The sequence below is a fragment of the Ischnura elegans genome, chromosome 3, assembly GCF_921293095.1.
Source record: "Ischnura elegans chromosome 3, ioIscEleg1.1, whole genome shotgun sequence".
Classification (NCBI taxonomy): domain Eukaryota; kingdom Metazoa; phylum Arthropoda; class Insecta; order Odonata; family Coenagrionidae; genus Ischnura; species Ischnura elegans.
The window spans coordinates 131,143,696-131,166,261 of NC_060248.1; the positions used below are offsets into that span (position 1 = coordinate 131,143,696).

A 22,566-nucleotide genomic window follows, 5' to 3' on the forward strand; every position below is an offset into this window, starting at 1 on the left:
TTTTATCGTGTTTTTCTTCGAATACTTCATGCAATCTCCGTACATCGATGTTTCTTCTTGCTCTTCTCTGCTTTGCATTATAACGTGCTTCAATTTTTCCTCCTGCTCTGTTCAATCCGTTTCTACAAGTTCAAACCTTACCAACAGTACCTTGGCGTGAAAAATAATTTTCCGCTCAAATTTATTATTTGAATTGTTCCTTAATCTGTCTTCAAAACTTCTCAAACTTATGGAAAGATATTGATTTCTAAAATCAGTCACTGACTGAAGTTTTGTCGACTTCAGGCAATACTTCTTAGCCATACTTTGTGCTTATAGCGAAAAAATCGTTGCCTGTCTGCATTTGAAGTTGAGTTTTCATGAATTGACAGTAAGAACGTACTTAATCCCCGTACATTTAAATTAATGTATTACATTTAACATTGTTTTGTGGTATTTCATTTTCATATTGTTGAATTTGCTTGCATTTTATCTCTTGGGATTGTTGGAATACAAATAGTACAGCAGGGCAAAATAATTATGCTTAAAATCATTATTAAACTCCTGGGTTGTGTATGTATTAACACTGAGGAAAGCCTGAATGTGCCCAGGAAGAAAGATGTGCTTGGAATTAATCGTGAAGATAAGCGCGGAAAGTATGAATAGGGACAAGTTGATGTTTCCGCGGTAGAAGTTGCCGAATTACTTCTACAGTACAGTGTTCGCAGAGTACATTTGGATATCTATTTCTATTACTTTTTGGAGACAAAATATTACTGTCCACAGCATTCAAAAATGTGAGATTTAAGTAACCTTATTTTTTTAAAGAATATATTTTTACTGTGTTATTTACCTGTCGATGTTTGTGCAAATTTGTGAGAATTTTGCGAAATTTTTGAGTGTAATTTTGTGAAATTTCTCTCATTGGCCCGGGAAGAGTTTATCCATTAGACAAACGTAGTTTGAATCAGCTACGGTTTAGAGGGGTACTCCTCCTCCGATGTTACTAAATGTATAAATGGTAAAAATAGCTTTCCAATGCAAGTTTTTATTTTATCAGTTAAAACAAAGCGTTCGCTTTTGACGCATGCATTTCGAGTCCTCCAATTACCATTAAGTGGCATTGCATACTCTTCCGGCGTTCCAAATAGTAGTGAACACCCACACTAAATATGTTTGAGTTTTGGTGTTCAGTACTATTTGGAGCTATTTAGGTTACATGCTTTGCTTTTAGTTAATTGACACTGCTCACTGACAGTTGGTCCTCCCTCTCTCTCTCTGTTTTCAGGTCGGGACAAGAGTGAATTGGGGGCCGATTTTGAGACTGCCATTGGCCTTACAGGTAAGCGCTGAAAACCTCCATCACTGCGGTCAACGGGAGCTCAAGTATGTTTAAATAAATTGTTGCTGTTCATCGCCATCTATAGGTTTATATCAGTGTCATTGTTAACCCACCTTCTAAATGAATACCTCCCGATGGGTATTAATAACCATCAAGGCACGTGAAATGCTCGATATTTTCTAAAAAGCCAGAGACAATAGGGAAGTGCACTAGTGTTTCAAATGCACCAAACACATTTTTTAAATTAGAGTTCAGAATAACATAATGTCGTAAAACCACAGTTTAAATCCTAATAGTGAATACTTGATTCGAGATGACCGTCTGAAATATGGAAAAATTCAAAGGCCGCGAAAACGGGTGTCCATGATGAATATTGGCCGTGACGTCACAAGGCAGTAGCAGAAGGCAGCTTCTACACCGTTTAGTTCTACCACTATTATTGCATAGAAAAATTACAGAATTTGAGGGTATCCGTTTTTTGCTGTCATAAAATATCTTCAGATTATATACGTGGCTGCTTCTCTTTTGAGTAAACGACTTCATCATTGCGTAATATATTAATATTCATTTACGTGTCAACTTCAAGTTTGGAAAGAGTAGTACGAATAGCACATTGAATCTTTAATAAATGCATGATGGCATTTATTTTTCGCTGGGTATATTTTGGCACAATGCCGTTTATCATGCCAAAACTTTTTTTGTAAGAACCGAGTCAAACTAATAAACCTATTTCAGACGTTTGCTGCAAGACTTATCCGTTGCGTATGTATTCACGCCGGCCGGAACGTTCGCCCTTCGCTACTAGAATCATGGGATGTTAGCCTTATTTCCGAGCTGGCTGGTTGTTGCAATGGTTCGCTGTCCAGGATGGGTTCAAGAAAAGATAATCTTGGTTGGGAGAAGGAAAATTCCAACGATTTATAAATGGTATACCAAACTTTGATGTATTTATGGTTACTGAATTTTTGAATAAGGAGGACAGGTTCAACGCTCCATAGAAATGCGAGACGTTAAGGCTAACAAGGGGAGACCGCGTACCTTACTGCATCTTTTTCAATTAGGGCGTTAGTTAGGCTGTAATTAATTAATTTTCATGCGTTACTTTTTACAAGTTATATATATAAATTCAAAATATCCTCAATTTCCCAATGGGTCGGTTGGGGTAGTGGTAGAGTGCACGAGTCAAAGGAAATATTTTACCCGAAGGACCGTGGTTAAGTCTACGTCATGGCATTATTTTTTGTTGCCTTCATTGTGATCATACGGCGTCTAGTTTATCATTAATTATAATTGCAGCAATCATTGACATGAGACAATTTTTTTATCGTCATTATGGCGTTTAGGTATTTTAGCAGTGTCATTACAAACGCCGAGATACGATGACTACAAGGGTTGGTGTGCGCTAAAATGTTATTTTTTTCTTTGCTTATACTGACCAACTTCCACATTAAAAATGAAAACCACTCTTGCAAGAGCACATACCATTAAAGGCTCGCGGCAAGCAACAATATGCGTACAGGCATAATTAATAAGAACACAAAGCGAATATAAAATGCCATATATTTCGAACACTTGTAATTCACATTACTCCAAAGGGAGTTTACTTACTCAGTACATACCTCAGTACCTTGTACTCAGTACCTACCAGTTTACCTCAGTAGCAGTGCTAAAAGAACCATTCTGAAATATAATTTCAACTAACAAATAGGATGAAATAAAAGTTGATAACCCTGGACCGGGCGCGCTGGCGTATAAAATACGTCAATCTTTGAAAACCAAGGATTTCGACATTGTACGTACATTCTGGGCTATAATGGTCTCGTGTATTCTTACAATGTACTTTGACTGCCTATATTGCGAGTTTTCAAAGTTCGAGGTATTGTAGCTAATTTTTTAGATAAGCAAGATGAACCCGTCACCAGTGGAGTACAAATTACGCCGCGCGACCTGCCGTGCACCTTTATATCTGTATCACCTATAAATGTACTAATTTCAACAAATAAAGATTAACTTTAACAAAAATCGTTTGTTATCATATATGCACATATCATGGGCAAAGTACGCATTTTGCCCGGTCGTGTAAAAAAACAGTCGCGCCATAATTCTTTAACCAAACTACTTTCAGTTTATAAATTACGTAGGTCTACGCGGAAGATGCTATATTTTGACTCAACACACTTTCTGATGTGACTGAGGTACCCATTAAGTAAATTATTATAATATAAATATCAATTTGATCTTACAATACCTTCAAATGATCTTCAAAACAGAATATCATCGATAGGTAAGAGTCAGGAGCAGCCTTGAACCATTTATTCCGTATAGCTTGTGCTTAAGGCACGGGAATGAATATCTTCTCCAGGCTTTTGTTTCGACGTCGAGATGAAATTTGGAACAAAAAATCATATATAATTCTATTTTGAATTCATGTTTTCGGTACTAGACGACATTTTTAGGAAGCAAACTCCACCGATTCCCGGAAACTCTTGCCGCGCTAAAGAATGCGACGGAATACAGCGATACTCCACTGGTGACTACTGCCTTGTGACGTCACATCTCAATCAAGATGGAGGCACTGTGTTTCAGCGCAACATGAAATTTTCCGACTTTCAAAACGTTTTAAAGTGCATACCCCAGATGCAGAAAATAAAAGTGACTATACTAATGTTTCTTTTTTAGGCTAAACTTTCAAATTCAGCAATAAAAAAAAATTAGTGCACTTCCCTATTTTTTTTATTTGGGTTTTCATGCGTTCTGTTCAAATGCTTCTTAATCGCATTTATGATTTTTTATATAACTTTGCCTTGAATCATATTTATAATTCATTTAGTTGATTGAAACATTGCAATATGTTCTAAATTTAATTTAACCAATATTAATAACTTCCACCACATCGTACCACATATTGTACAAGATATTTATAATTCCAGCTATTTCGACACCGCATTGCGTTAGAGCTATTATTCATAACAGTTAGGATTTGCGTGAGGCATTAAATAAGTAAAAAATGATGGAATGTCTGTTGCAACCTTTTTTATGCTTACGATTTTCCAAAATTGTAAACAAAATTTTCTTAAATTATCTAGCTGAGATTTGTCCCAAACTTTTTTTTTGCAATTTAGACAAATCTAAATTACCATTCCAAAAATAAGAATTAGTGGCAACTCAAAAATGTATTTTTGAAATTGATTTAACTGTTAAAATTTTTCCAGCGTAGCATTCAGGTTCCCATATTATAAATACCAACGGTAGGTTTATGACAAGCCCATAGCTATGACAATAGCTCCACAGCATTGTTATATGAGGGGATGATAATTTAAGGGATAAAAGTCATTTTTTTCTTGCCAGAGTTAGGAACAGAAATTGATAGAAGAATTATGTAAAAACTTGGTGGGCCAGGGGTACGGGTGAGTCTCTGAAGGATCTGCTACTTTCCCGGCGAATCTTGTTGATGAAGTCTTCTCGGGAAATCAGCCGGGTCAAGATGGAAACTGCTGCCAACGTTTCGATGACCTTCTCAGCCATCGTCTTCAGGGCGAATGAACCGCCCTGGCAGCAATGTCCATCTTGACCCGGCTGATTTCCCGAGAAGACTTCATCAAAAAGGGTGAGTCTCTGTTCTGTGTTGATATCGAATGGAAAATGAAATTCATTACTAAATGTCCAGTTCATCTCGTTGAGTACCTTACTATGATTGGAAAATAAAATCCCTAAAAAATCCAAAAACCCTACGGAAAAACCTTTTGTTAGTATGATCCATTTACGAAACTTATTGAATTTGTACCTACTGTACTTGGCGTGCGTCAATTTTCTTTGCCTCTCTCTCTGTCCGCGGTAGGTGTGGGCAAGTTCAACTACTTCCTGATGCTCATCTGCGGCTCGGTGTTCGCCAACGCCGCCATCGGCATCGCCACCATCTCGTTCGTGCTGCCCTCCGCGCAGTGCGACTTCCACCTGAGCTCCGAAGACAAGGGCCGGCTGAGCGCATCGCCCAACATAGGTGAGCAGGAGATAGAGATAGAAGCGGGACGAGACAGTTGCCAAGTATGGTCCACATCTTGGTTGCTGGATTCGTATTGAAAACGGTTCTATATTCACAAAAATTATATTTACTAGAGTATTTTCTGTACTTATAATCGGGTTAGCAGCAAACGTATTTGCCTTAGAGTTGCCATTATTGTGGACTGGGGTTATTGCTCATTCACATACGGAAGGGTTGCTAAAATTCTGAATTTGGCTTGTAATCGGCAGGGGAAGAAGCTGAATTTGATGCTATAATAAATGTGTAAAAATAATGCGTACACTGGAGAGGCGTGTTTTCATCATTCTATGTGTGCACAAAAGAGTTTAAACTGGAGTTAAAATTAAGTGCGGAAATTCCACAGGCGTTAAGTAAAGGTTTTTGACCAAAAGGTTTTTCACTCGAAATAAAATTAAAAATTTGAATCAATTATAAATAATAATATTGTTTTCATATATTCATGGACCTCCTGAATTTAAAAAAATCAGCGCAGAAAGATTCCTTTGTAGTTCAAATAATCGAATGTCTGTCACAAATTCGGGAGTCCGGGTTCGAATCCTGGAAATGATTTTTTCGCTGTATAATCTTCGCCCTAAATTTGCACATGCGAGTAACTCAATTTAAGTTGCCCCGCTATCTATTCCGCGGATATTACTTGAAACTTGGAATAAAACACCTACTTACCGAAGTTTCATTCAGATGCAAGTTTTGCTCTTATTGTACCCAGAATATAGCTATTCACCCTGGCAGTGCGTTTCGATTCGCGAATCCAAAGGTGGCAGCACCATCACTGGCGGAGATGTGATCGGGTGGAAAGCCGCCATGTGTGTGACGTGTTGACGACCATCGTTTCTATATACCTGTTAACATTTAGCGATGACCTCCATGATTGAAGTCTTTGGGCTTGTAAAATACACTGACGTTGGCCATCAGTATTCAACTAATGGCACGAAATAGTTCAGACCCAATCAAAATAATTAATTACGAGCGGTATCAGTGATATAGTATCTGCAGGAGTACTCATATGTATGTGTGTGTTCCAGGCAAGCGAATCAAATGGAAAACCTCATGAGGCGAAATTATAGATCTTGCCAGAGAAGAAATACGACCGCAAAGTTATATTTAATGCAAGATTACGCGCAAGTCTTGTTCGGGAAGGTGTAATCATGTAGATTATCCCGAAAGTGCACGCGTACCGATTTCTATTTTAACGCAACCCTTTCGGTGCCAACCGATTTTCTAGACACTATGCTAAAATTGCCGAGGCATTTTTGCTGATTTTGCAGTGGGTTTGAAAAAAATTTAGGTCTCAAAAACAAATAAAGGTATGTATTCAAAAACTTTAAGAAATCTTTATTATAAGAGGTTTCACCTTTATAATGAATTATTTGACGAATTTTTGGTAATATGACTTAATTTTATAATTTAAAGAAAATAGTTTATGCTAAAATAAAATTAATATTGACTGTTGAATGGTTAGTGAACTATCAGCATCTAAGAGTGCTTTGTAGGAGGAGCGCCATAGCGACACTCTAAGGTTTAAGTTAATGAAATATTATTTCATTCAAAGTAAATTTATGAGTGCAAATTTCTTGGATGTAATCTCATAAAATATTACTAATATTGATCGCAATTTTCAGCGACACCATTAAAAAATTACTATAACCACCTACGCTCAAGCAGCTATTCTCACGCGATCACCTTTTCAATGCTTCAATATTTGGTCGCAAGATATCGGATACTTAGTTCGTGTGTATTCGTTAATAGCATTCTCTCCTCTAGCGCAAATCCGTTTGTTTTGCAGGCATGCTGGTGGGCTCTTGCATTTGGGGCCTGATGGCCGACGCCAAGGGTCGCAAGTGGATGATGGTCTCCGGTCTCCTGTTGGATGCATTCTGTTGCTTTGCGTCAAGTATCGCGCAGTCCTATTGGCTCTTCATAGTCTGCAGATTCTTCAACGGATTTGGGTGAGCATGAGATTCGATTGGGGTATTATTAGGCCAGGCGTTTTTTCATGAAGAGGAGACTCATATGTTTCAAATAGTCAAAATTTCTATCGTAAAAGATGGGAAAAGCATGGAAATGATTACTTACTGGATAATTTAGCTTTTCAGAGCGTGCATGACCTTACCATTCTGGGATGGGTATTTTTGTTTTATTTGATTTTAAAAATTGTGATTGTTATGATCATGATTGTTTTTTGAGTTGTTTATTTGCAAAATGAGCTTAAAATTTTAAATACTTTATTCAGATAACTTGCCATTTAAGCGGCCAAGATATTCTTTCTTGAAAAACATCTGGAATTCGTGAAACTCATCTCTTTCCAAGTCTGAAATCAATCTATGCTGGTGGCACGCCATGGCATTAGCTTGAATAGTCATTTTCGTTTCATTTGATTTTAGTTGTAAATATGGTGAATCTCTGCATAAAAAAGGAACTTTTATTTCCATGTGTTGCCTGCAAGTCATACGAGTGCGTACGAAGGGGTTTTAAAAGGCAGAAAACTACTTATTAGTCTAGAATGTTATTCGAATGGCGTCAACCTGGTGATGCCACGAGAGACTTATAATGGTTTCTCAGTCTAGATCTTTTAAAAATTATTTACTTTTAAACATCTACTCAATCAAAAGAAATCAATTTTGGTTTATTTTGATGCAAACTGAACTACAATCCGATGAACCGATTCTTTACGAACGTAACTGCAACTTTGTGAAACGGATTGTAGGAAACAATGCTATCCCTTAGACATTAATTACATGTATCCGGGCCTCACTATGCATATATTCATTTTATAAAAATCATAAATACTTTATACGCATATTTTCTACAACAAGGGCTGTTGTGCATCTTTTACCTCCCTTCAATGTCTTACTATTCATTTGAGGTTTACCCACTCAAAGATTCGTGTGATTTCGTTCTACAGTTTTGTGGAAATATTTTAACTCTTTAATCTCCTAAAATCACCTATATTAATTATTTTCCATCCGATTTTAGGATAACTGCAGCCTCCACGTTGGTGTTTGCCTACATGGGAGAATTCCTTCCGTCGTCAAAGCGAGACCAAATGCTCTGCTGGCTGGAGCTGTTTTGGTCCTTCGGAGTTGTCGTGCTGCCGGGTAGACCACTGTTTACCATTCTTCCCTTTTCCTGCTTTTATTCTTTTTAGTGCTAGCACATATTGAACGAATGTTTTGGAAATGGATCCTCTCATTGCCAGTATTGGTCATCAGTAATACTGTTGACTGCGATCACTGCGTTGAATGCGTTGACAGCGATACATATCCTTAATATGAACTTGTAAAAGGTTTTTGTTTATTTCCCATGATCATTTTTACTACCTGCATATTCATAGATGACTTACCCCCCCCCCCCCAAAAAAATACGAGAAACATAATTACTTAATAAGCAGTTGTATTCTATTTCATTTAACTATGATTAATTCATCAGTTGTCGAATATTGATCAGATATTAACGGGTAGGCGTAGCATGAGAAAATACATATTTTTTTAAAAATCTGACAGAAGTAATTGTCGTAAGTTTACCTTTTTATGAAAAATGCTTTCTTGCTCTGTCGTTTATTAGCTAAGATATCACTCCCTCACAAATTGCATGATAATGCCATAATCTACTTTTATAGTTATAATCTAAGTTCTTCGTTAAAACTTTCGCGGGCACTCGTCACGTTAGATTTAAAAAATTTGGGCTATGTATGCCACCGCGTCAACTCTCGTGTGGGCCCAACGTTTCCCGACCGATGCTGGTCGCTTTCTCAAAAGAATCTGAAGATTAAGAATATTAAATTAATATGAAGATCTTAAGGCGATATAGCCCAAAAGTTTTTTATCTGGCATAATCTAAGTTCTTGTCCATGATTCAGATTTAAAAAAAAACATCATTTCAGCTCGGGTTTAGGATAGAATACCTACAAAAGGTCTGGATTATTTCGCCATTCTTAACTGCGGATGGATTTCCTATTTCACAGCATTTTTCTAAACTCGCTTTGTTGTTTGCCGTCTTGTCCGGGTCAAATCTTGCAATTCAATTTTAACCCATTTTCCAAATATTTATAAAGCTGAAATTTTCAGGATGCGTAAAAACTAGATGGCAGTGCAATAGTCTAACACATTTGTTTACGCGTATTTTCGGTAGCTTTGGCGTGGTGGGTGATTCCGCAGACGTGGTCCTTCGTGTCCGCGGGCGGCGGCTTCACTTTCAACTCGTGGCGTCTGTTCGTGGCCATTTGCGGCGTGCCCAGTATCCTCAACGCTTGCCTCCTGTGCACGCTTCCCGAAACGCCGAAGTTCCTCATGTCTAAGAACAAGTTGGACGAGGCGTACGTGGTATTCCAAAAGATTCACCAGTACAATAAGGGAAAGAAGACAGAATATGAGGTAAGGAAATGCGTATATGACGCGTGTTCAGAAAATAATTGGAATTAAATTTTTAAATTTCTCCTGAGTTTGGAGATTCCGGTTGTCAATTTTTTTATTATGTTGGTTTATATATCCCTGATGTATGATAAAGTTTTCAGCTGTATTTTCATTGCTTAATTTTTCTGCGGAAGCCGCTATGGTTATACAAGCTTTTATGAGCTCGCCGATTTTCGACCCACACTTAATTGCATGCTTGGGGAACTATTGGCCAAAAACAATACTGTAACAATCCCCCAGCCTTCATGTTCGCTAGACATAGCTCCATGGGACGTTTTCCTATTTTCAAAAATAAAGAGAACTTTAAAGGGACAAAAAAGTTTTTCTAGGATTAGAATAAGCGCTGGCATAAGTGCATAATTTCTAATGGGGACTATTATAAAGGTTAATTTATATAAATAAAGGACCACATTAAATGTAGAGGAATAAATAAATATTTTTTCGAAAAACTAAAATTCTCGTTTCTCTGAGCAGACCTCGTATTGAGTGAACAAAGCTTTAGTTTTGATTACCTTCCTATGGGTAAGTTTTTAAATGTGCATCTATTGGCATGACTTTAGAACAAACTTGTGATCGTTACCAGCATTTTAACTTGAGCAAGGATAAAATTAAAATTTTAGGTCAATTGTATTCTGTAACACCGGGGTAGCAATAGTTTTCGCTCAATCGATAGTCTACACGCCTTAAATATTTGATGGAATGCTGCAGAATTATTGTATTTACCTTCTAAGATTTAATTGCATTAGTAATGTTCCTCGTATTAAACCTAGAGAGCATAGACTTGCCCATTTTCATCCTTTGGTCCTGATAGACCAAATTTTGAATTTTTTCCATGAATAATACGATTTCAGTGGTGAATGGCTGTCAACACATTATGGCTATAATTGGCTTATATTTAGGTGTCAATATGTGATATCTATAGTCCTCCTGTTTATTAACATTTTTTCTCCTCGATATTCGTAACCATATTGGTCAGTATCCAAATCATTTTTTTATGCAACGTAAAAAGTTCCTAGTCCTTATTGTGAGGGCTAAGGCCTGAAAATATTTTTGGAGTGTTCTCTGTTCATTTGGAGAGCAGGCAGCATTTTCGAGGGTTGGGTTAATTTTGAAAGCGTGCGCATGAGACCGAGAAACTAATTAATGTATTTGCAGTTTTTCTATGATCCGAAAATACATTATTTTTATGTAATGTAGATTATATATGGGCGATAAAAAAATACGCCCGAGCGAACGAATGCTGCGTTGCCACGTCTTGCGCGCGAAACTTTACTTCCCGGTAACCGGCACTAGCCCCACATGACATTAATAGAAGTTATTTACATTAACAAACATAAATATTTTTATAGATTATGGATCATAGAAAAACTGCAATTAAATTAAGAAGTGTTTCTATCAATTTTATTTTTTCTTTCGGGGTAAAATGTAGGACTAGATAGTGTTTAAACATTTTCCTTATATTACATCAAAATTTGCGTTCTAAAAATACGTAAAAGCCATTTTATTAGTCTACATTAATTTTTGCAACTTATTATGGAAGATGAATGTTGTAGACGTAGTAGTTTTCCCTAGGTTGAGTTAAAAAGTTCATGAAGTTGACAAAATGGCTAATTTTTCGGTGCGCGGAGTCATTTATTGCACTCGCGTGTCTTGAGTATTGAATTTTAAAAAATTGGAATTGAAAATAAAATTTTCTTTAAAATGACATATTATTCATTATTATGGCATGCACCTAAGTCTAGATATAAATTTTCTAAGTACAGCGGCACACCATTTTGACGCCGACATTAACTTAGTTTCTGTTAGTACCTGATGATGATTGTATAACAATTGAAACACGTGTAGTAATCTGCTAATATAATTGTGGGCAATATGATATCTTCGTTGATCATTAGTTACGTTGTTCCACGACATCTCTCCAAAAAAATTGATATTAAGATTGTGGCCAGGTGCTAGCATAGGCCCATTGTGCTCGTCCCTTGATAAATTCCAGTGCACTTACACCCTTTGATTCGCGTGGTGTGTGCAGGTGAAGGCCCTTCAGCCCGTGGATTCGAATGGTGTGGCCCCCAAAGGCCTGGACTCTCTCGGCATGATCGAGGTGCCGGGGAAGCGTGAAGAAGGAGCGGCCACCTCCCCAGCCGCGCTCAAGGCTTCCTCCCGCCGCAGCCGACCCGCCAGGGCCCTGGCCAACGTGGCCTCGCAGACCAAGGCCCTGTTCACGCCGCCCCTGCTCCGATCCACGCTCATCACATTCACCGTGCAGATCGGACTCATGTCCAGGTGGGTGCTTCTGCATGCACGGGAAGTTCTTTACTCTGCTCGTTACCCAACTTACCAACTTCATCGGCTTTGCTCGCCCTGGTGAGCCGTCGAGGTTAACTTTTTTTTAATACCTTTATGCACCGCTTTGGTGAAAGTGAATAATGAACATTTATACTACGCTCATCGAATGTTTATTGTCCAAAATGTGAACACAAATTTTCCGCCTTCTATCACACAAAGAGCCAAGTGAAACTTGTCGGTAATTATTTCGCTGTATTTTGCTTTTTTTCTGCTCCATCGACTGTTAAAATTCTAGGACTGCATGAAAACAGAAAACCCACATTATATGCACCAAACTTCCTTTATATAGCTGAAAGCTTGAGAGAAGAAATAAAAAATGGATGCAGCATTACTGACTCGCACGTAATAAAATAAATATACATCAATGACATTGAAGTAGTACCTCCCACCGTGAATTGAGACCTGGCACTGCACCCAAGAGCTGCTTGCCGGGTATTATGCAGTAGGAGAATATGACCTCGGAAATAATTCAATAACATTTTGTAAGGTTCGCTGACTTGTAATTGCCTGGCCCGACCCTGGTTTTGCACCTTGTTTTCATCGCCAGGTCAGTGAACTTAACATGGTGTTATTCTTTAATTTTCAAAATGGAAAGGTTTCACAAAGTTAATCCTTAATTCAGCAGCTTTATTTAAACATAGAAAATGAACATTAGAAAGTGCCTCAAAGGTGGTTTCAAAACTCTGCATATTGTATCAGTCAAAGCGCACTGCCTTTTATCGACTATAAAAATATTTCTAGTTCCTGCTGTTAAAACGATTATTTTTTTCTAACGATGCCGTCGTTGTTTTTGCAGTTACTACACGCTCATCCTGTGGTTCCCCGATCTCTTTGACCGCTTCGAGCGGTTCGAAACTCTCTACCCGAACCAAACGGCGTCCATCTGCGACGTGACGGCGAGGATCGCGGAGCAGGGCGGCGTGGACTCGCTGCCGTGCGGCGCGGACGGCGAGCCCATTGTGCCAGCCAAGGTGTTCATCAATGCGCTCTACGTGGGCATCGCCTGCATCCCCACCAGCATCTGGCTCGCCCTCTGCGTCGACCGACTCGGAAAGAAATTCATCCTTGGTGAGCATGTCAATCACAGATACAGAAACATATGCAAGAATTGCCACGAGAAAAAATTCCCCAGGACCGGGAATCGAACCGCGGACCTTTGGCTTTCCGGGCCAATGCCCGGACCACTACGCTATCCAGGTTCTTTAATTCCCATGGCAATAGGGTGGTTTCCTATTATTTTTTCATTGCTTAAATCGAAAGATTATTACTCCTGGAGTACGTATTTCACGCTCTTAGATTTTTTAATGATGATATCTATTTTTCGCGATTAAATGAAATGTGAAAAATTTCGAGCGCGCGAAAACGCGACGGCTAAGTATGAATGCCGGGAAATCTCCGTGTGACGTCGTTCTGGTTCCCGCTGCCGCATTGTGAGGTGACCTTGGGGCGGGGCTTTGAGCGCTGATACGTCGCAGGATGCTAGCAGGTAGCAGAGTACCATGCTAGCTGGTAGCGCTTGGCTTAAATAAGGATTACCAATACCCTATCAAACGAAGAAAACTTTCCAACCTTAGCCAGTTTTAATAGGTGATTATTAAGAGATGTTTCCCTGAGCTCTGTGCCTCATGCATGCATTGGTAATCTCAGACGATGTAAAACTCCTATCTACTCGTATAGATACTAGGTTCCTGTGACGTCACGTGGAGTGGCATCGCATGGGCGCCAATCTTGCCTTTTTCAAATGAGAATAAAATTTATTATTGCCATTCGTCTAAACTGGGATTTCTAAAACCAAGTATTATGAATACACTAATGGTGGGTATCGATTCGCAATCAATGCCTTTCGTTTTCTTTGATGAAGGAAACTACCCTATTATACCGAGGCTCATGGTACTAGGTGTTAGGCCCTCGCGGTCCATCAAGGATAGCAACGCGAGGGAGAAAGGACTACAAGGATTCCACAACCGGTTGAGAGCCTCGTATCTGCGCCAAAGCAGCGCAAAGCGGTGTGTGTGCGAGGATCCCCAAGTTGGCCTCTTCATGTGTTGTCGCCCACCGTGCATTTGAATGGGTTTACAGAAGACGACACTCGCGTCGCCGACGGACAAATTGATCCGAGTTTCACGAGTAAATGAGGTATAATTAGGGATATCAACCAAACTGTACTTTCATGATGATGCTACTTATCGAATTCATAACTCTCCAGTGCTATTCATCGCAATTACCAACATTATAATGCAAAATATTGGAAAAAAAGTGTATCGCACTGTACTCATCACCGCGCCGCGGACATTTTTGAAAACTAGTTAAAATGCGGCCGAAGTGGCAACGGAGATGAGCCTATTATACGGGATGGAATTGGGCCGCCTCTCTGCAGTCCCCTTCATACCATTCATGCACGTTGCTCAAAGTCGCATGTATCTTAATGGAGCGCAGTGCTCGAGTTCTTTCCCAAGATTGTCGGATGCGCAGCGTCTTGGCTTTGCTCGGTGGAGGGGTATCATCATTCTAGTTCACAGAGTGCTGTTCCTTTCTTCCTCAACCCTAAGGTTCGTGGGCACCCAAATTTCTTGTTTCCACAGCCAAATCCTTGGATCCTTAAATCACTGTATCAACTTCCTGCTAAGGTCTCTTTCTAGTAACTATTCTTTTCTTGGTCTACCTTTACCACCTTGGCCCTCTACCACTACTTCTACCAAGGCTATCATCCACTCTGAATGACGCAGGAAGAGGCCAATAGGGTGTCGCTTATTTTTTATTTTTTCTCGGATTTTTGATTTCTACCTCTTAAAATATGCTATGGGGTGCATAATGGATATCCTAAAAATTTCAGCTCAATTGTTTAACATTTAGAGGTCGCTCAAAGAGCATAAATGCAATAACATTAAATTTTCACAATTTTTTGAAGTAACATCATTTTCAGGGGTAACGCACGATTTTATGGTTCTTATGGGCCGAAATTCGCTCCATTTTAACGTCCGCTCAGCAGTTTTCCAGGAATACAATACTTTACCGCTAGCTACAGCTGCGCGTCACACCCCTGACGGCGAGCTGGTCGCTCGCGAGCCGCATTCACGGACAGCGACCGTCATTGCCTTACGCCCCTCGCGCCTTCCCTGGCGAAAGTCGGCGGAAGAAAGGAGGAGTCGTATACTATGTTGGCGTTTTTCATACCGAGTGTTTGCTGTAGTTTATCCTTTAAATTAACTACATCACTGTTCTTCGAACCTAACATATGAAAAAAAGGAAATTCTCAGGTTTAAAATCCCCAAAAAAAATTATAAGACTGAGAACCTTAGATATGAAAACAGTTAGTTACCTCTATTTACGCTTGTTGAATCAATTGAAAATGCTTTTTTATGTTCGCTAATCTCCATTAGTCAACGCAGTCGTGAACAATCTCAGCAGTGGCCCGGCCCGGCCACTAGCAATTCCGGTGAGTTATGGAATCTTTCATGTTGTTTTTATTTCATCAATCAGCCAGAGATTTATAGAACCACCTAATGACGTAATATACAAAATAATATTTAATTACTTGATTCAACGAATTAGTAAATATTTCCTTTAGTAGACAGTAACCCCTGTTACTACAACATAGTAGCAGCAAGAACCATTGCTGCTTATCTCGCGCTAATGCACAAGGCATCAAAGATCAGTGCAATTTGGGGTGTAATGAGGATTTTCCTACCAATCTATCTTTTACTTGACAAATCCGTTGGCTTATCATCAATAGAATTCGTTTCAGAAACATCCTCACTACTTAAGATTAAAATATCATCATTTCTTAAAAGAATGACGTATCATTAGCAACAATGTAATAACATGAAAAGGGATTCGATAGCGATTTAGTTTTACAAGGCCTACTTGGTTTACTGTGTACTCTTTAATTCAGACTTGCTGCGATACTCGTCATATCTTCTCTTCCTCTCTACTCGTCGCGCCGACTTCTCTGCCGCCTCTCTCTCTATTAAGTGCTTCGTGAAGGATCTCATTATTTGGCAAGCCAAAGGCGGTTTATAGTTGTCCGGTAAACCAAGTTCACCCCAACCAGCCAGTTTACAATGCATTTCATATTATGCGCATAATATATATGTTTATGATTTGGGTGATTAGTTTTGTTGGTGCAAGCAGAAACTCAAAACTAATAAATGTATGGAAGTTTTTGAGAAAGAAAAATATTTTGAAAACTCTCTCTCTATAAGCTATCTTTTGAGGTAGGTGTCCCGGTCGCCTCTGTATTTTCAAGAGCACTTTATCCATATCGTTTTGAATAACTTCCAGAGCATTTACCGCGGCAATATCAAAGAACTGATCCAATTTTTCATTCAATTCCATGTCATTCTTTAGCTGTTTCGTAGATCGCCGTCAAAAATAAATCTTGAATTATAACAGCTCACTGCACACTGTACCTCTATTTAATATATTTACCGTATTTCTTGAATTATTTGAATTCTCGACATAATTGGTACTCCTGAATGGGACCACGGACATCATCGATTGTCTCGTATTTGCATACAATCCTTGTTTCAGGGTTAAGTGGCGGTGATAGAACAACTGCAGCACTTCGCGAATCAAAGTCAGCTTATTTTTTTACGAAACAAGCAGCGATAGCTGTTATAGGGACGCCGATGAGGAATACTTCACTAGACTTGCGCGCGATAAACAACATTGTATTTATCAATAGCGTTTCTATTTCGAAAATTTACTCTACGCCATTCAAAATCCGACTGCGATGAGGTTAAAGAAAATGTGAAACACGCAAACTTGGGTAAGAAAACATACACAGTTGTCTCTAAACATCATTCTTAATGGTTCCATCTATTCTGCGAATTCATCTCAACGAAAAAGTCTCCAGAATTTATAACAATGCAAAACTATACAGGTTTTTAGGTAGCTCCTCCTTTCTTCCACCGACTCTCTTTAGAGAAGGCGCGAGGGGGGCGTAATGCCGTGATCAGTTGACCGTGAATGCGGGCCGCGAGTGACCAGCTCGCCGTCAGGGGTGTGACGCGCGGCTGTAGCTCGCGGTAAAGTATTGTATTCCTGGAAAACTGTTGAGCAGACGTTAAAATGGAGCGAATTTCGGTCCATAAGAACCATAAAATCGTGCGTTACCCCTGAAACTGATGTTAATTCAAAAAATTGTGAAAATTTAATGTTATTGCATTTATGCTCTTTGAGCGACCTCTAAATGTTAAACAATTGAGCTGAAATTTTTAGGATATCCATTATGCACCCCATAGCATATTTTAAGAGGTAGAAATCAAAAATCCGAGAAAAAAATAAAAAATAAGCAACACCCTAGAGGCCAATCGTTGTGTTTATTCTTTGACTTATTGAATTCTGCAGTGTTTAAAATTCGGAAATCCAATCGTGATGGAGCGGAATTTTTCAATATTGGAATAGCACTAGCAATTTTCCACGAGTATAAAATATATATTACGAACTAGATGTCAATGTGAATTCATGATCTTCGAGCCCAAATTTATCACTGTTTTTCTATCATTCTAATGATGTTCATTTATTTCTCAGTGATCAGTTTGGTGACAGCTGGTGCTTGCACTTTAGGATTCAACTATGTTTGGACCTCCACGCAGAACTTGATCCTGTCATGCATTTTTGAAGCCATCACGGGAATGACCATAAGTGCCCTCATGTGTGTAGTTGTCGAACTGTTTCCCACCAACTTAAGGTGAGTATAACCACGAATGCCGAATTATTTTCACTGTGCTTAAATACATATTTGCATTCCGTGAATACCTATGATTTGATTTATTAAGAATAAAATGATAATGTGGGTAAATTTTGGGCATGATACTATGATTGCATAACAAACGAGGATTAACATTAACAAGTGATGGAAAGGGTTCAGTAAAATGCTCCATTACAAACACCCGTTAAAAGAATAGAGAAGAAAATGTCCCCTCTGTCACTCAGGAGCACATATTACTCCTTTGTAATTTAAGATATCATTTTGAAAATTTAAGAGCGTATCAATTATACCATAGCCATATCATTTTATCAGGTCCATATCAAAAATTATTAAAAAAGCTATTTAAAGATATTCATAAAATAAAACATATACTAATGAATTCAAAATTAAAACCTGACATCCCTGATCAGTTAAAAAATAATGTCCTTTATTTAATACCATGAAGTGACTGTAATAGTAGCTATATATCTTTTTTGTGTTCGCGTAGTTACACACTCTATGCTACCAGTATTAGCGGTCATATAATGCCAATGTATTCTAAAGATTTCCTTTTACAACTTACAAAAGAATATTTCCTAATTATGAGTGTTATGCAAGGAGAGATTCCATCCACCGTTGCCTCCCCACTAAAATTTAACTGCACACTTCGAAGCTAGTATCAATGCAGAGCAAATAATTCGTCATTTGGACAAGGAAATGACTGAAAAAACTTATTGCTTTTACAAGATACCTTACGTACAATCAAATAATATATAAAAATTGGGGACTCCTATCCTCTGTTTCATTTTTCGCTTTCTCTGAATATATTCTTACCAGATCTGTTTCGGCCTATTTTTCCTAAAACCAACTGCTCACAGATTACTTCCGTCAAATGTATCAATTTTGATCTTCCCTTTCTCGACAAATGACCGATAAATAAAACCTTTCAAAATAAATCCTTTTAGCAATTAATTGCATTGGTCAAATCCTTTCGATGGCGATACCAATAAAAATGGAAAAAGAATATAAAAAAATATTATAAAACAGGTAATCTGGAAAAAAAATATATACGATTTCAATATAGCTTACGGACAGTCAGTTTAGCACCAAAACTGTGAACTTGCCCATAAAAGAGCATTTGGTGAACCCACATGCATAGCGACTATTTTTTAAACATGATTTCTTCTCTTCTTTTGCCCAGAGCTTTTGCCTTGGCACTGTCGCTGACAATCGGAAGAATTGGCGCCATTACTGGAAATGTTGCATTCGGATGGCTCATCGATTTCAACTGTGTGATTCCAATTGTTGTTGGAGGAGTTGCTCTCATTGGTAATATATTTAAATATTTATTTTTTTCAATAAGTTTAGAACATAAGTTTAAATAAATTTGGTTTTACTGATACGAGGGTAAACTTAAAAGTAAGGTCTACAATTGTTTTTGCCATTTAATATGACATTGATTTACATTTTTGGATACGTCGTTTGAAAGGACTTCACTTATTTTTCGTTGTAGTCACCATGGCGCTTGATGACTTGACTCATCCACACGATGAACTTTTGAATCCCTACGTCATACCACCTTTCGTCCTCGTTGCGAAGATAGGCTTTGGCCTCCTCTTGCACCTCGTCATCCGTCGCGAATTTTAGCCCTCCTAGGTGTTTCTTGAGTCGATATCTGGTATACGACACGACGCGTAGGCTTTCCCTCGAAACAGTTTGAAGTATTCTTCTCCATATTTTTGAAAGACCTCCGGTGATTTAACATAGAAGGTCATATTAAGTCCTTGTCTGGTAATCAGAATCAGTTAGTTTCACCAAAAAGTTATTTAAACTGACAATACAGGAGTGACGGTTATGTATCGCTTTCACTGTTTTTCTAGTAGATTGTAATATGGCACCGTTATGTAATACATTGGAGTTTCGTTAATCCGAACCAATTTTGACCGAACCCTAAAGCCCGTAGGACACTTCCCAATTTATTGGCCATTCCATCGGATATTGATTTTTGGTACAACTGACACACAACAATTTCTAGTGCAATATCCTTTTCACAATTTTAGACACAATTTCTCGCCCGATTTGGAATTTAGAACAGGTTCTATTTTCTCGCGGCCAATCTCCAATCAGAAGTCAGTTTTGTTGAGACTCCTAGTGGCCAAAACAAGAAGCTCTTTCCCAAACATCCGGTTTGGCTGAAAATATTGGTTTTGCTCCGAGAATTCGCTTTAAATTTCTAAAATGAGTACGAAAGAAGTTGTTTCACTATTGATTGAAGCGTACAAATCACACAAATGCTTATACAACAATGCTTATACACAATGCTTGTACAACGTAAAATCATCGAAATACAATTGCTTTCTCTGGCGGGATATTAGAACACTATTTCGGCCAATATTATTTATATAGAAATTGGTGTGTGTCAGTTGGACCATAATCCAATATCCAATGGATTGGCCAATAAATTGGGAAGTGTCATACGAGCTTTAGGGTTCGGTCCTTATTGGTTCGGATTAACGGAACTCCAATGCATGACATAACGGTGCCATATTACAATCTATACGTGTCATACGGTACGTAACGCCCAATATTTTAAACAATATTGAGTGCCGATTTATTGGAAAGCGTCATACGGGCTTCATACGCATACGAGCATTCTTCGTAGACCATGAAAAAGACCTTTGAAATGTTCGTCAAAGTCAGTGAAAGCCTGAAGACCACCATGGTGTAGAGGAGGGAGGTGGTCGGTGAAGGACAGAAGGAACTTTTGATTACGACGAGGAAAAGGTAGTCAAAATTCACTCCAAATTCAAATTTCCTAATTTTTATGCCAGATGGGAGTTTTCAAAAAATTTTAACAAATAAGTAAGCGCATTCAATAGCCATGCGACATCCTCTGGACCTCGTGCTAGGTTTTGCTTTAGTTTTAAGATAAGAAAAATTTCCGCAGAGTGCGTGCAGCATCTAATCATCCGTCACTGACACTTGATCCGTGGAACCTCAGATTCGTTGCATGATACTTTACCCTATGGTAGTTTCAATTCCCAATATGTCGGCAGTGTTCACAAATGTCCCGACGAGAGTACACTCCATTTTAGGTGAGTCGCAGGCGAATCATATTTCGGAGAATATGGGGAAGAACTCGTAGCTGGATCTGGTCATGATGCGACGGATATGATTATTCACGCGGTAAAAGGGGCATGTCTTTTAAAATTCCCAGTCGTATGAGAGACGGCCCCGTCTTCTAGTATTTTCTGAACTGGCCGCTTTCAGACGCCAATGAGCTTTGCGTAAATTTTTTCCACCACTGTGTGTAAAAGGAACATTTTGGTTTAAGGAAATGTATAGCTATTAGGTAGATCCTTCTTTGAGCCAATATTTTTAGTTTTTATCATCAATGAGTTTGTATAATGAACTTTAAAAGTCAATTTACTGTTCAGATTTATTTCTTCAAAGCTTTCGAAGGCGATATCTTCTAATCTGATTCTTTTACCTGCTTACAGGAAGTGGTCTTCTGTGTTTAGCCATTCCAAAAGTGAACCAAGACCAACCAATGTGACGCTTCCTGCTTCTATCTGAAGTAAGTTTGGAGCCCGATGGTTTAGACGTAAATTGCCTCTCTTTCCCAGTGAAAAGATATTTTTCTATAATCTGTTTGCAGTGCACTTGCTGGAAAAAATTGCTTAGTTTATTTTTCTAAGCGTATTGGAAAATTCAAATAATTGGCAGTCCTGGAGCATTTTAAACACATGGGAGACTGTCATCAACTAATTGAAGCAAATGAAGGTTCACAAGATGTGTGGATTACCATGGGATAATGCAATCTACAATTATATCAAATGATGAATGTTTGGCGGATTGATTTTCATTCCATTGAGTCTCACAGTTAGTTTTTTGCAAATTTTGTGTGTGTTCTAGAGTTGTAACTTTCCTTCGGAGCTAGTGTGAGTTTGTGTGAGTTCAACCAGAATGCTTGATCGTGATGTAGATGTGTAAGCGTCCCTCGGGTATAATTCTAATCCTGTACATTCAACCCACCACCCGTATGTACTCATAACTCACCATTGTTCTCAGAACTAAAAAATATGTCCAAGCTGGAATTTTAGTCTAAAGTTAGTCTGTGGTGACACTTTTTGTAATCTGAGGCCTTAACGTTGTTGAATGCTTTATACATATTCCATGAATATGTATTGTTATATTCTTAACCTACTTTTCTAATGAGGTTCCAATCTCATCAATAAAGCAGTCTTTCTAATCTTCGTCTGCTCACCGAATTCATTAAAAGGCAGCGATGGGATGAGGTGCCCTAGCCTACTAGGAAATGTGGTCCAAGTGGTTGAAATTTGTTTGTTTATTTATTTTGATGTGCCTTAATTTTTGCCTAAAATTTTAGAGTTGCTTGCAACTGATTTGGAAAACTTTTGTAATAAATCAGAATGTATTTACAAGAGAACTGTGTAAATAGTTAACACTGTACATTTTTCAATGCCATTGATTTTGTAAATAAATATTTTTCTCTTATCAGGTTGTTAAAACTGAATGAGATTGCTATCCTGGGTGAAAGTGGCCATTGACGTAATTTTGAAATGACGATGGCTATTCAGCCAAGTAGCTGGGGCGAATTGAAAGCAAAAACCCCACCTGGGCCCTAATGGAGGTGGAATATATGGCTATGACGGAAATCGGAAAAGTCAGAGCCGAAAACAGGCATGCTGGTTAGGCGTGGATTGTGTTCAGCTTAATTTTTTACGGCTTTCCG

At 38.5% G+C, this 22,566-nt stretch overlaps 1 protein-coding gene across 7 annotated transcripts in view; it reads left to right on the forward strand.

The window, feature by feature from the left end:
• The window catches only part of LOC124156587 (synaptic vesicle glycoprotein 2C-like), an 82,840-nt gene extending 60,512 nt beyond the window's left edge, over positions 1–22,328 (forward strand). For 6 of the 7 annotated variants that reach the window (XM_046531224.1, XM_046531225.1, XM_046531222.1 and 3 more), the window contains 10 exons: positions 1,268–1,321; positions 5,160–5,321; positions 7,147–7,309; positions 8,337–8,458; positions 9,492–9,733; positions 11,802–12,055; positions 12,915–13,186; positions 17,651–17,810; positions 19,012–19,139; positions 21,311–22,328. In XM_046531224.1, coding sequence (XP_046387180.1) covers positions 1,268–1,321; positions 5,160–5,321; positions 7,147–7,309; positions 8,337–8,458; positions 9,492–9,733; positions 11,802–12,055; positions 12,915–13,186; positions 17,651–17,810; positions 19,012–19,139; positions 21,311–21,366 — 1,613 coding nt within the window. In that variant the 3' untranslated portion in view covers positions 21,367–22,328. The remainder of the gene's footprint in view (positions 1–1,267; positions 1,322–5,159; positions 5,322–7,146; positions 7,310–8,336; positions 8,459–9,491; positions 9,734–11,801; positions 12,056–12,914; positions 13,187–17,650; positions 17,811–19,011; positions 19,140–21,310) is intronic. The other variant, XM_046531220.1, reaches the window with a different exon arrangement.
• The last annotated feature ends 238 nt before the right edge of the window (positions 22,329–22,566 follow it).